This window comes from Lepidochelys kempii, chromosome 4 (assembly GCF_965140285.1).
Source record: "Lepidochelys kempii isolate rLepKem1 chromosome 4, rLepKem1.hap1, whole genome shotgun sequence".
Lineage (NCBI taxonomy): Eukaryota > Metazoa > Chordata > Testudines > Cheloniidae > Lepidochelys > Lepidochelys kempii.
This window is the reverse complement of record NC_136383.1, coordinates 12,799,637-12,811,713: the sequence shown is the minus strand read 5'-3', so window position 1 is coordinate 12,811,713 and position 12,077 is coordinate 12,799,637. Positions and strand designations below refer to the sequence as shown.

Here is a 12,077-nt window from a genome sequence, read left to right as displayed (position 1 = left end):
GAATATGCACTTCCACCCAGTGAAGCCAGCTGGGAAAGCAGGATCAATAAAGGGTCCAGAATCAGGGGTCAGCACCACCATGTTGCGTGACGGACACTTGACAAAATTACCATACTTAGTGAGGGACACTGGGGGGGGGGGCTATGTCATTCAATTTTTTGAAAAATTACCACGGACCTCAACATTTTTCCCATGGACACATTGCTGACCCCTGTCCAGCATTCCCCCTAAACTATGGGCCCCAGGAATGGGTGTATGCACACAATGACAGGACAGGCACCATCCCGACCAACCTCTCAAACTCTGAGTCTTTCCCTAGTCAGCCAGCACTCATCCAGCCAGTTCACTCTCACAGAAGTCCCTACATTGGTCTGGCACTGGGAAAGCAAGGACACCACCCTGTGCAAATCAGATACAAAGGAGACCCAGATTGACACCATCAGCATATTAATGGTGCTTGCAGCCTTAGTCAGTTCACTATCTCCTGAACAATGAATAGAGCAGGCAGACCAGAACTCTGTCGGGCACTGGAAAAGATTTGGGGTGGGGGCCTTGTGGGGTGCCAGCCTCAGAAGATCTGTAGAGGAAGGAATGGAACCACTCACCAGCTAGCCTGCCAACTCCATAGATGAGTGAACAAAGCCCTGAGTTCAAAGCACTGTACACACATTAACTAGTTAATGCTCGTAGCACCCTGAGAGTAAAATGAGGACAATACTACACTTGTGGTCAGGTGACTTGCCCAAGGTCACACTGCAATTTACTGGCAGGGCTAGGATACAAACCCCAGGAATTCCTGGCTCCCTTCCCCATGCTCAGTCCACCATCCGACACTGTAAATCTCTCTCCTCCTGTGCCTAGTTACTGCAGGTGTCTAAGATCAGGGCAGTATGTTACCTATCCTGAGTATTTAAAACCTAGTCACACCTTGGAAAATCCTAGCTTTTAGTGGCCTGCATCGAAAGTTAATTTAAGTCGGGAGGGGGGTTATTATTTTTATATATATATATATAAACACACACACACAAATTTGCCAGTTTGATTTCCTGACCTGATTTAGCCTGTGGGACTATTTGGGGAAAATCCATGCCATCTCAGCAGCCGCCTCCATCATCTGACACCTACTTCTTTGTTATGCGCAATGACTTTCTCATTATTTTTAGGCCCTACTCCAGACATTGAGGCTTAAAGCATATTTTAACACTGTTCCTCACTGACAGCTTGGGTTGCGGGACAGGCAGCTGCTTCAAAAATCTAACAGCTGGGCCAAAAATAAACCCACCCCCGGACAAGCGCATTAGGGTGTGTCTACTTTGCAACAAAACACCCGCAGCTGGCTCGTGTCAGCTGACGGGGGCTCACAGGGCTATAAAAGAGCAGTATGGATGTTCAGGCATGGGCTGGAGCCCAGGCTCTGGGACCCCACAAGGGGTCAAGTCTCCACTGCCTCACTCAGGAATTCATACGCCCACTTTAAGGCCCTTATCTGCCCTCCACACAGTCCGCAAAGCAAGCAAAAGAGACTCATAAATCATGGTCCAGATCCTCAGCTGGTGTAAATCAGGGCCTATTCTGACTATATTCCAGCTGAAGATCTGGCCCCATGATTCATCTGACTTACCACAAAATCGGCCTGGGAAAATTATATCAACAATTTGTTCATGCTAGGCCATGGTTTCAGATCACAGAGAGAAAGGACCTTGAACAAATTGGCAAACTGCAGACAGAATTATCGGCAACAGAAACTGCCTAATATACAGGTGCAATTAGATAATAAGATGCCTGCCTGACCTCATGTGCAGTACTAAATGTTTTATATAGCTGGACCACCTAAAAGAGAAGTGCCCAAGGTCACAGAGTAAATCAGTGGCACAGATGGGACCAGACTCAAGAGTGAAAGCCTGACTCCACTGAAGTCAATGGGACTTTCACTATTGACATCAATGGGGCCAGGAAAATCCCTTGGTAACAATCCCTCCCTCAGGAGACAGGATCTACCCATGTTCCACACTGATATCCAAAGACATTCTGCTTAAATACTTGGGGCAAAATATTCCAGGTACTTTATCTTAAATTGAATCCACGGACTGAAATTTAAACCCAGTCCCCCTACGTAAAGCAGTACTTCCCTCTTTCTCTAAAGCCACTGCACATTAGAAACAGCAAAGACAGCCCTCAGAAAGTTGAGTTACCAGTCATTTACATTTAAAACCAGATCTTTTAAGTCCACAAAAGATTCAATAGTGACCATACACTGAGCATCTAACATCACATGTGCATTATTTAGTACTGCTAATGTATCAAAAGGTAAGTGACTGTTTTGTTGTGCTGCTTTATACATTATTACAATTGAACAACTGAAAAAGCCATGTGTTCTAATCAACCAACTTACCTGGGTGAGCCGCATCTGGCAGTGTTTGAACTGATTTAAAAAAAGAAAGAAGAAGAAAATAAAGATTTTCTCACATTTTATGGGGATCTGAGTAATAAACTGAACAGCAGACACACACAAACATGTAATTATTCACTAGAGGATATAACTCTGCTTGTTCAGCAAACCCAAACAGAAGTAATCAGAAACTAAAATATGCCCATTCATTGTAGCAAATACAATTCAATAAAACCCAAATCAATGGTGAATAAAATATTGCCCTTTTCACCTTGTCTGAAATCATTAATAACCAAATCTGGTCACTCAAATGAGACTTTTCCAGGAGTATCCCTTAAACAAACTTCCCTGGAAGAATGTCAACCTGTCTAGATATTACAGGGATGAGCACATTAGAAATACAAATAGGTAGTTGAATAAACTGTCTGATTTTAATTTAATGCCTGTGTAATTAAGGAAACCCTACTTTCAAACCTCTACACAGTATCAAAAGTAGATCAATCAACAGCGTAGGTTCCCTGCCCTAAGTGAAGATTTATGATTCTTAGCAACTTTAAGATAAGATCAACAAAAATATGAAGTAAGGTGCATTATTTTGGCAAATTTTCAACTTAACGTTTTAAATTTTAAAAATTAAGGTTACGTGCCTAAACATAACAAAAGTCAAGAAATAACAACATTAAGACCATGCACATCTTCACCACTGCCCCTTTGTGCACATGCATTGCAATGCAGTCTTCACCGACAGTCACATACTACCATATTTCCCAAATAATACAATTACCATACTAAAAGAAAATAGACCCTTGCACAAGTGACATTTTTGCTGAGGATTGTCCTGGATTCTCCAGGAATTGAAGATTAATCTTTAATTAAAGACTATGTCATGTGATTAAACCTCCAGGAACTTGTCCAACTAAAACTGGCAGCCCTAGATAACTGTCTAGCAGTCTGGAGTCCCCTTCATGTTCCTGCTCATATGCCTCATTGATCTCCAGTGCCTCTGGCCCTACTGTGTATAGCAAGATGGAAGATTTCACCCTCTCCAGGTTGACCACAATGTCATTCACTTTAAGGAAAACGTGAAAGCACCTCAGTGTCTTATTTTCTGCCTGGTTCCTAGTGTTTCAAGTGGCTTGGTTCGCTCCATTCCCACCTCTCACCCTGAAGATTACATTTTCTATTGACACCTTGTAATAAGTACCTTCTGGGCAGAGACTGGAGTTTAGTTCTGACTTCAGTCAGTGGAGGGGTCAGAGCTACAAAAGGTTATACCCCCATTCAGTGGCTACTTAACAGGCACCTCTCACAATCCATAATTTCAAACATTCAGGAAAGTTGGGGTGCTCAGGAGAACAAGTTCAAGCAAGCAACAACACCCTTGCTTCCCAATGTGGACAAATGGACAAAACCATTCTGTCCTTTGGGGGATGTGCCACAGGGTTTACACATTGCTCAGCAAAACGTCACATTGGAGCGTAAAGCAACATACAAAAAGCAGATGAGACATAGGATCAGTTTGAGGCCAAATCAACCGACCAGCAGCAGGTAGGATGCGAGAGAGAAGGCAGCTCCCTGGTGGCCTGTTGTAGCATTAATAAAACAAATGGGGTTACATTTTACTCAGACATATGCAGGGACTCTGGCTGCACTGGGAAACTCTCAGACGAATTAAAAATGGAGAAAGCCCCAAATGGTTAAAAAAGAACCAGCTTCAAAAGGGCAGATGTTAGATCCTGATCCAAAGTCCACCAGGAAAGACTTTCATTAACTTCAGAGAGCTTTGGATCAGCTTACGCAATGATCTCAAGCCTGAAAAGAATGGAAAGAGAGACTCAAACTGCACGTTATGGATTCCTCACTGAAAATTGGTCTAACAGATCCTGTCCATATTAAATAAAAGAAAATCAAGTATTAAAATGGGAACTGGAATTGGTGAAGAACTCCAGAGAGCCAGATCCACAGCTGGTGTATCTCAGCGAAGCTCCATGGCCTCAATCTACACCAATTTACCCCAGCTGAGGATCTGGTCTTCTTGTTCATTATAACAGCATCAGAAGTGGGAATTTCACACTAAAGCTACAAGGGGAGGCTGTAGGGTTTTGGTTTTATAGTGGTGCTTTCCCCATCTTAGAGACTCAGAGGTTAGAAGTGGAAAATGAGCTAGTCCATTGAAATGACATTTTGAAGTTTCTCTTGTGGAGCTTCCTCTCCACAGTTCCATCAGAGAGATCAGAGATCGCCTCGCTGGGAAATGGACAGGGGCTTGGTCCCAGTGGATCCTCTGAGATGTGTGTGCAGTCCTGGCCCTCTGCACTCTTTCTTGGGCTCCCTGTCCAGGCTGCCCCCTTCTTGGTTCCACTGTAGCATGGGTCTAATGGAGTCATGCTGCTAGGGTTTCTGCAGCCCATGCCTTCCAACAGAAACATTCCCAGGTGATTCCACAGAATGCAGGGTTATTGCCCTTAGAATGGCCATGGGGCTGGTGGAAGATGATACATGTCCATCTGGCTCTACCCCTAATCACTCTCCACACAGCTCTGTAGCAGGGCTTCTGAAAGGTCCAGGACAAGTCAGTAATGCAGCTGCAGAGGCAGGGATTTTGTGGACCCAGGACAATTTGGACCAAATAACAGATCCAGTACTTAGTTGCACATGCATAGCTTAAAACTCAGATTCCTTGTCTGAAGAAAAGCTGAAGATTATGTTCAGTTTGTTATAGACCAACCCCTGTATACGCTGCAGCAAGCTGGGTCTGAACCACACAGCAACACCTTTGGTTCTGTAGTACTCTGATGTGGCAGACATATTCTGTGACAGTCTCATTAAATAACAGACAGTTTTTAAATGAATGAAATCTGAAAATGAATATTACACTCAGACCAGTTTCCTCTGTTTTACTTATTTTAAACTAAATTCCATTGTATGTTCTAGTTTTCAGAATCTCGTTTTTAACTGACAAGCGCAGCTGCATGGGAAGTCAGCAGGAGGAAGCTGATTATTTTGACAGCAGGGTACAAGGCACGTGAGACTTTTGGCAGTTGGGGATGCAGTTTCGGATTGCGGAATAAACATTAACTGGATGTTTCTGGTAAAATGATCAGCAATGAAATTAGTAATGTTCCTATTTAAAGTGCCATCTGTAGGTTTCAGAGTTAACAGACATTTGAAATGAATGAAGCCGTTGTAGCCACTCAGAGCTAGTATTTCAGGTTGTCTATGGACTCAGGAAGACAGTACTGAACAGGTGTACACTCAGCTACCCTTTCAAAGTGGTTGTCACAACCATAAGGGCAGGAAACAATTACAGTTAAAACAAAGATTCTGAAGCGTGATTCCAGGGTCTGTGATAGACTCAGCAACAAGTACCATGGCTGCACAGTGGACAGGGCCTTGATTATAGGTTTAAGATGTAAAGATGCTCTGTTAGGGGTACCTCTGCACAAGGAACATACAAGGTATCTATTGTGTCTATGCTAACAGCACCACCCTGTGTGACATGGAGCTCTTTAACCGAACCCTAATGTTCGGAAAATACTTATTAGAGAGACAAGGTGGGTGAGGCACTCTCTTTTACTGGTGAGTGAGACAAGCTTTCAAGCTTACACAGCTCTGAAGGAGAGCTCTGTGTAAGTTTGAAAGCTCGTCTCTCTCACCAACAGAAGTTGCTCCAATAAAAGATATTACCTCGCCCACCTTGTCTCTCTCATACCCTGGGACTGACATGGATACAACAACACTGCAAACAAAATACTCATGGAAGATACCGGCTGCATTTACCGAGATTACTTGGGAATGTGGAGTAGGGACATACAGAACATGGTTAACAATATGTATGGACTTCACTGAATTTAAGATACCATGGCTATCAATATCTAGATGCCTTATTGTATTTACAGCTGGGCAAGGTTTTTTGACCGAAACTTTTTTGGGCGATAAATGCAGATTCGGTGCCACCAAAACAGTGCAGTAATTTGTGTGTGTTTTGCTGAATGGTTTCAGGTTAAAAAAAAAAAAAATCAGAACACTTTTTTTTTTTCAAAATGATTCCAACCCTGTTACAGTCTTAGGCAACTGCTGCATTCTGTTGAGAAACTGATTTTTTATTTCATTTGTGTCCAAAATAAACAAAAAACCAGTTTACACTCTAGTGGAGCTACAAATAACACATCAGTTTCATGATGCCAGCTTATGTGACGGCGATCTCTGCGAAAACTGAAATAGAGAAAAATAAAAAACCTCAAACAACAATCATTGACATGATCCATTTTCATTAGAAAAATTAAAAATCCAACTCTGTCAAACCCAATCCCCAGTGACAAGACAAGAAGATCATTGCATTAACACAATTTAATACAGACACTCTCAACCTGCTTAACCCCAACATCTAACCTCTAAAAGAGCCAAAGCAGTTAATTCTCCATCATCCCAGTTTAGTTTAGCAAACCCACTGCACAAACCAGCCCTCGTTTTGGTTTCAATTTCAAAGGCCGTAGAAAGTAGTGTTCATGCCAGCACAGCTCTCGCCATCAGAGCATGAGAGCACAATACGTGCATGTTTACCAGTAACTGACAAATTAACGTGGGCAACGACTGCAACAGATTTGCTTTGCTTTACAGCTTTGCCTCTGCTGCCTTTAATCTCAGCCTCACCTAAAAGCTATTTACTATTATCTTCTTTGGGAACTCAATGTCTGTTTTTATGGGGCACAACTGGGCCACACAACATCATCAGGCAATACAGCTGATGCATCTCTATGCTGAATATTTGTGACTTTCTAGCGGGACGTTTATAATCCACCAGGAAAGACTGAAATATTTTATGAGACACACTCACCTTTTTCCGATTTCCGCAGGAAGTAATAGGCATTTGTGGAACTACTACACCCCATGATCACCGAACAACGTTTCTGTGGGGTTGCAAATAAATACAGTATCATCAAAATCAAGCAAGCAAGCAGTGGAAAGAGCATTCAATCACAATCAGGATGGGTGCCCTGTGTCCCAAGCTGCTGGGAGACAACCGTGAATATATTAATACTCAGTAAGGTTTAGAAGCCACAGCTTTACAGGTGATCTATCTTGATTCAAGTATAACCCTGACATCTAATTTTTCCAACATAATGTACATCTGCGCGCAACCTGGGATGGACTCTTTTGGCATGGTCACCAGTGTGATTGCTCCAAGCTTCACGTCAGATATATGAAAGGAAATTTTGCAAGTTTTTTGTTTTTCAATTAAACAGAGATGTTTTAGAACGTTAGGTGCCTACGTGCCAAGACTGCATTATGTGCCTAAAACAGGTACAGTATTTAGGTTTCAATATATTGATGTAGATGTCTGAAGAGTAGGTAACCCACAAGACTAACTAGTCTGAACCTTGATTTGATTTATAAAAAGTGAAAGGTTGTTAGACAAATATTTATGCACCCTAGACCATATTTTATGATTTGCCTAAGAAATTCAGGCCAAATAGCTTCATCTGAGGCCAGTCAGAACCACAAACAGTCCATACAATTACATCATTTTCACCTGGAAACAATGCATATTGCAGGGGTTCATTCAGAAATTCAACCTGAATGGCAGGGTCACACTAATCAGAGGTTGCAGAGGTGCAGATAAATGATAGGATGTCCAAGACAAGCCTGGAAGCAGGAAAGATGTATTGAGAAGGTGGCTGGAGGCAGGCATTTCCCGTGTATGCATGGGGTGGAGTGGAGTGGAGGGATCAGGTAGGTCACCAAAAGTTTAACGCTACAATAAAGTTAGTCAGAACAGGGCAATTAAAGGAATGCATTCCCCTTGCACTGAACAAGTTTAGTCATTTCTAAATACAGGATGACAACCGTATGAAATTATACATGGGACTTTTCCGTGGGAGTTTGGGGATGTCATAGCATGAGAATGATGCAAAGTGAGCCCCAAGCACATATGACGTATTAAAATAAATAACTCTGGGGTGCACTACATCATTCATTCCATTGGGTGTCTGTGTTTGCGCACACACATAAGCATGCCCTCTCCCTAGGGTATATCCCTAATTATAAGGAATGAAAGGACAGGGGATGGCATTTAAATCTATTTGCTTTATCACAGCTGGAGTAGAGACTGGTCTAAAATAAACAACTAGCTGTCGTAAGAAAATAATCAGCTTTGTTAAATAAATACTGCTTTTCTTCACCTTCTGGTTTTACTCCTGGGGGTATTACACCATCAATGAATTGCTTGGATCCCAGCCACTCTCTTTAATTCTCACCATTGCCAAGGGTGTATATTGACAGCACCCAGCCTGCAACACATTTCAGGAATCAGCCAAATTCTGAAATCTCTCCCTCTGGGGAACAATAATAAAACCAAGCCAGTGGGATTCCTTTTTCATCACCCAACCTGCCATTCGTTTCGGAGCCCACAGACACAGCCTTTGAGCTCATACTCCTTCTCGGTACAGAAGAAACTAGAATGAGCAGAGGAGTCCCGAAGGCTAACACAGCTAAGGTGGTCCTGTCCATTCCTTCCGAGACTGGAGTGGATGGAAGGTGCACTGCTTTGATTTGCGACGGAAGGCGGCAAGTGTCATACGAAAGCTTGTGGGACAGAAGCCTACATTTTAGGAATCTGCCATGAAAGGAACGTGCAGCATTTTGGTCAGCAATATTCCTGGCAACATCTCAGCCACCCACACTCAACTGATGGTGAAGCATTGGTCACAGACAGCGCAATGTGAAAGCTATGGGGTTTACTTCCAACGGGATTCTTGAGGGACAGAAGATGGTCAGGAAGGAGACGCAGGGGGTGGCAGGGAAGGACCTGACTGAGGGGCGAAGAGGGGAGAGATTCATGGTGGGAGTGGCAGACCAGAACTCAACTAGCTTTGAAGGACACAGAATCCTAGCTCTGGAGGAAGGGGGCCCCTCACCTCTCCCTCTCCATGCCCTCTGCACCTGCCTCCCCAAACTGGCCAAGTGCATTCACAAACACTAAGTAACAACGCCTACAAGGCATTACAATAAGAGGGCATTTGCACAGCTTATTCTCACCTACATAGGAAAATCCAGTTCCGTTTTGGTGCCATTAAAGGAGCAAAACCACTGAAGTGAGAGCTGTGCAAACAGCAGCTGTAAACCCAGCATTAAATCCCCACCACCATGGGGCCTTTGGGAAAAACTGCGGAGAGGTGCCAACCCTAGACTCCAGCTGGCAGGGGCAGCAGCAGCCAAACAGGGACCCCTGGACATTCCAGTCTAAACTGTACAATTTTCTGACTCTCCCTGCCCTGTGCTGATTGCAGGGACACCATTGGGGGGAGGGGAGGAGAAGAGGAGGGGGACGGAGCAGGAGAGGGAGGGCAGTAATACCCTCCTGCTGTCCTGAGTAGCCCTGGCTGAGCTGCACTGCAGCCTCCCCAGGTTGTAAGTGAAGTGGGGTGCTCTGAGCAGAGCCTGGGGTTACTTCACAGAGCCTCACCCTCACAGGAGAGCCATGACTGGTCGGTCCACAGTGTTGTCAGTCAACAGAGCTCTGAGTAGGTGGGGGCTCCCCCAATGAACCAGGTGAGTGGGGGAAGGGGCAGGTCAAACAGGGACTCTCTCCTTCCCCACCCCCCCCGCCATCCCTTTCACATGCCTCCTCCGCCGGACCCTCCCACTCTCTGCAGGCAGGGGCCACGGACCTGTGATTGAGGGGAGGGGGCACTGCCAGGTGATTTAGGGATGGCTGGAGGTAGGAGACACTGCTGGGTGCCATAGGAAAGAATCACACCAAACACTCCCGGCGGGACACCACCCATGCAGTGCAGCAGCACCAGACCCAAGACGGGATGCACCACAGAAGTCTGCTTTAATCCCAGAATGCAGCCCTGGAAAACATCCTCCCATCTAATCCTAGACATCGACTCAACCTTACTGCCAGGTCCAGATCGTCCCTCCTGGGTCTCCTCCACTGCTTGGTCTCACATGACTCCAAGGACCAGACTTTACTTCTGGAAAACTATAGCACAGTCAAAAACATCGCAGCATGGGATCTCGTTTCTCCATCTAATTGTGATGCTGTGTTATTTGTATTACCCAAGTGCCTAGGATCCCTAGTCCTGGGCAAGGACCTCGTTGTGTTGTACAAACACAGAAGAGAGAGTCCCTGCCCCAATGAGTTTACAGTCTAAGTGCATGGAGACCGTCCTAATAAACAGACATTAAAAAGCAAAGCAACAGCGAAAAAAAACTGCACAATGACCAAGCACACCCACCTACTCTTCAAACCAGAGCCGAACAGATGAAAAAATAGAAGACAAAGAAAGAACAAAAGCACCAAAGAATGACAACTGCGTTGCCAGTCAGGTTGAGCCAGTCAGCAAAGCAGTACAAGTTACGTCTTCGTGAAAAAACAAAAACATATGCACAGTGCAATTTCGCTGCTCAGCAGAGTTATAATTATTGTACTTAAATATAGACAAGTCTTACAAGAGTCCACACCTCCTACCAATGCAGCATATATACTCCTCTGTTGGGTCAGGTATCAAACTGAGACTACAATAAATCTTTGCAGATTTGCAAGTTTGTTTTGGTGTGACGATTCTTATCACTGAGTTTTCTAAACACCCAGGATACATACATTAAAAAGGCAAATGATTCAGAAGAAATAAGGTTTGAGTCAGAGCATGTCTTAGAGAAAAGAAATAACTTGCAAGTCAGAGCTAAAAATTTCCTGGGCAACCCAAGAATTATTGGTTTCAGAGCAGCAGCCGTGTTAGTCTGTATTCGCAAAAAGAAAAGGAGGACTTGTGGCACCTTAGAGACTAACCAATTTATGTGAGCGTAAGCTTTCGTGAGCTACAGCTCACTTCATCCACAGTATGCATCCGATGAAGTGAGCTGTAGCTCACGAAAGCTTATGCTCACATAAATTGGTTAGTCTCTAAGGTGCCACAAGTCCTCCTTTTCTTTTTCCAAGAATTAATATTCTTGATAAAACTTTATGGGACTCAGTTTTGCACTGAGCAGCTACATGAACTTCGCTGAGATTGTCCAGGATGTAAATCAGCACAGAATTTGCTGCCACAGCTACAGGAATCTAAGGCATCACGCGAAAACACTACGTTGTTTAGGTGCAGGAAAATGCATTGTTACAAAGTAGAAACACAGCTGAGAAAGATTCTACCCAGAACGTATGTCACGCGGGGCTTACACAACAGAATCCACATTGCTTTGGCAACTGCAGATATGCCTGGATAATCAAGAGCTCAGATAATCAGAATTCAACAGAATAGACATACACTGGCGCCTCATTAGATAGGATCACAGATGTCGGAACTAGGGGGGCTGCTGCACGCCCTGGCTTGAAGTGGGTTTCCATTATATACAGGGTTTACAGTTTGGTTCGTTGGCTCTCAGCACCATCACTATACACATTTCTCCAGCACCCCTGGATGGGATGGATAGGACAAGGGGGAGTTGGAATAATCGGGATTCTACTGTATTATTACTAAGTAGTGGGACCATCTATGGAACGCGGCCAAGCCTGCTGTAAAAAGGAAGATGTTACCATGTCATCTACAAACAACCAATAAATACAAATTAAGATCTTGCAAGAAAAAAAATAAAAAAAACTTTAAAATAAAAATCCAACAAGAAAAAATTAAAGGTAACTGACACTAAAGACCCAACACCTTGTCTTTACCTCCTGATAGCAAAT

General features: G+C 43.9%; 1 protein-coding gene across 2 annotated transcripts in view; it reads right to left on the bottom strand.

Annotated features, from left to right (window-relative positions):
* The window catches only part of PPEF2 (protein phosphatase with EF-hand domain 2), a 39,282-nt gene extending 29,727 nt beyond the window's left edge, over positions 1-9,555 (bottom strand). For both annotated transcript variants that reach the window (XM_073340418.2, XM_073340422.2), the window contains exons 1-2: positions 7,227-9,555; positions 2,393-2,422 (exon numbers count right to left, since the gene is read on the bottom strand). In XM_073340418.2, the coding sequence (XP_073196519.1) occupies positions 2,393-2,422; positions 7,227-7,362 (166 nt within the window). In that variant the 5' untranslated portion in view covers positions 7,363-9,555. The remainder of the gene's footprint in view (positions 1-2,392; positions 2,423-7,226) is intronic.
* Between the last annotated feature and the right edge of the window lie 2,522 nt (positions 9,556-12,077).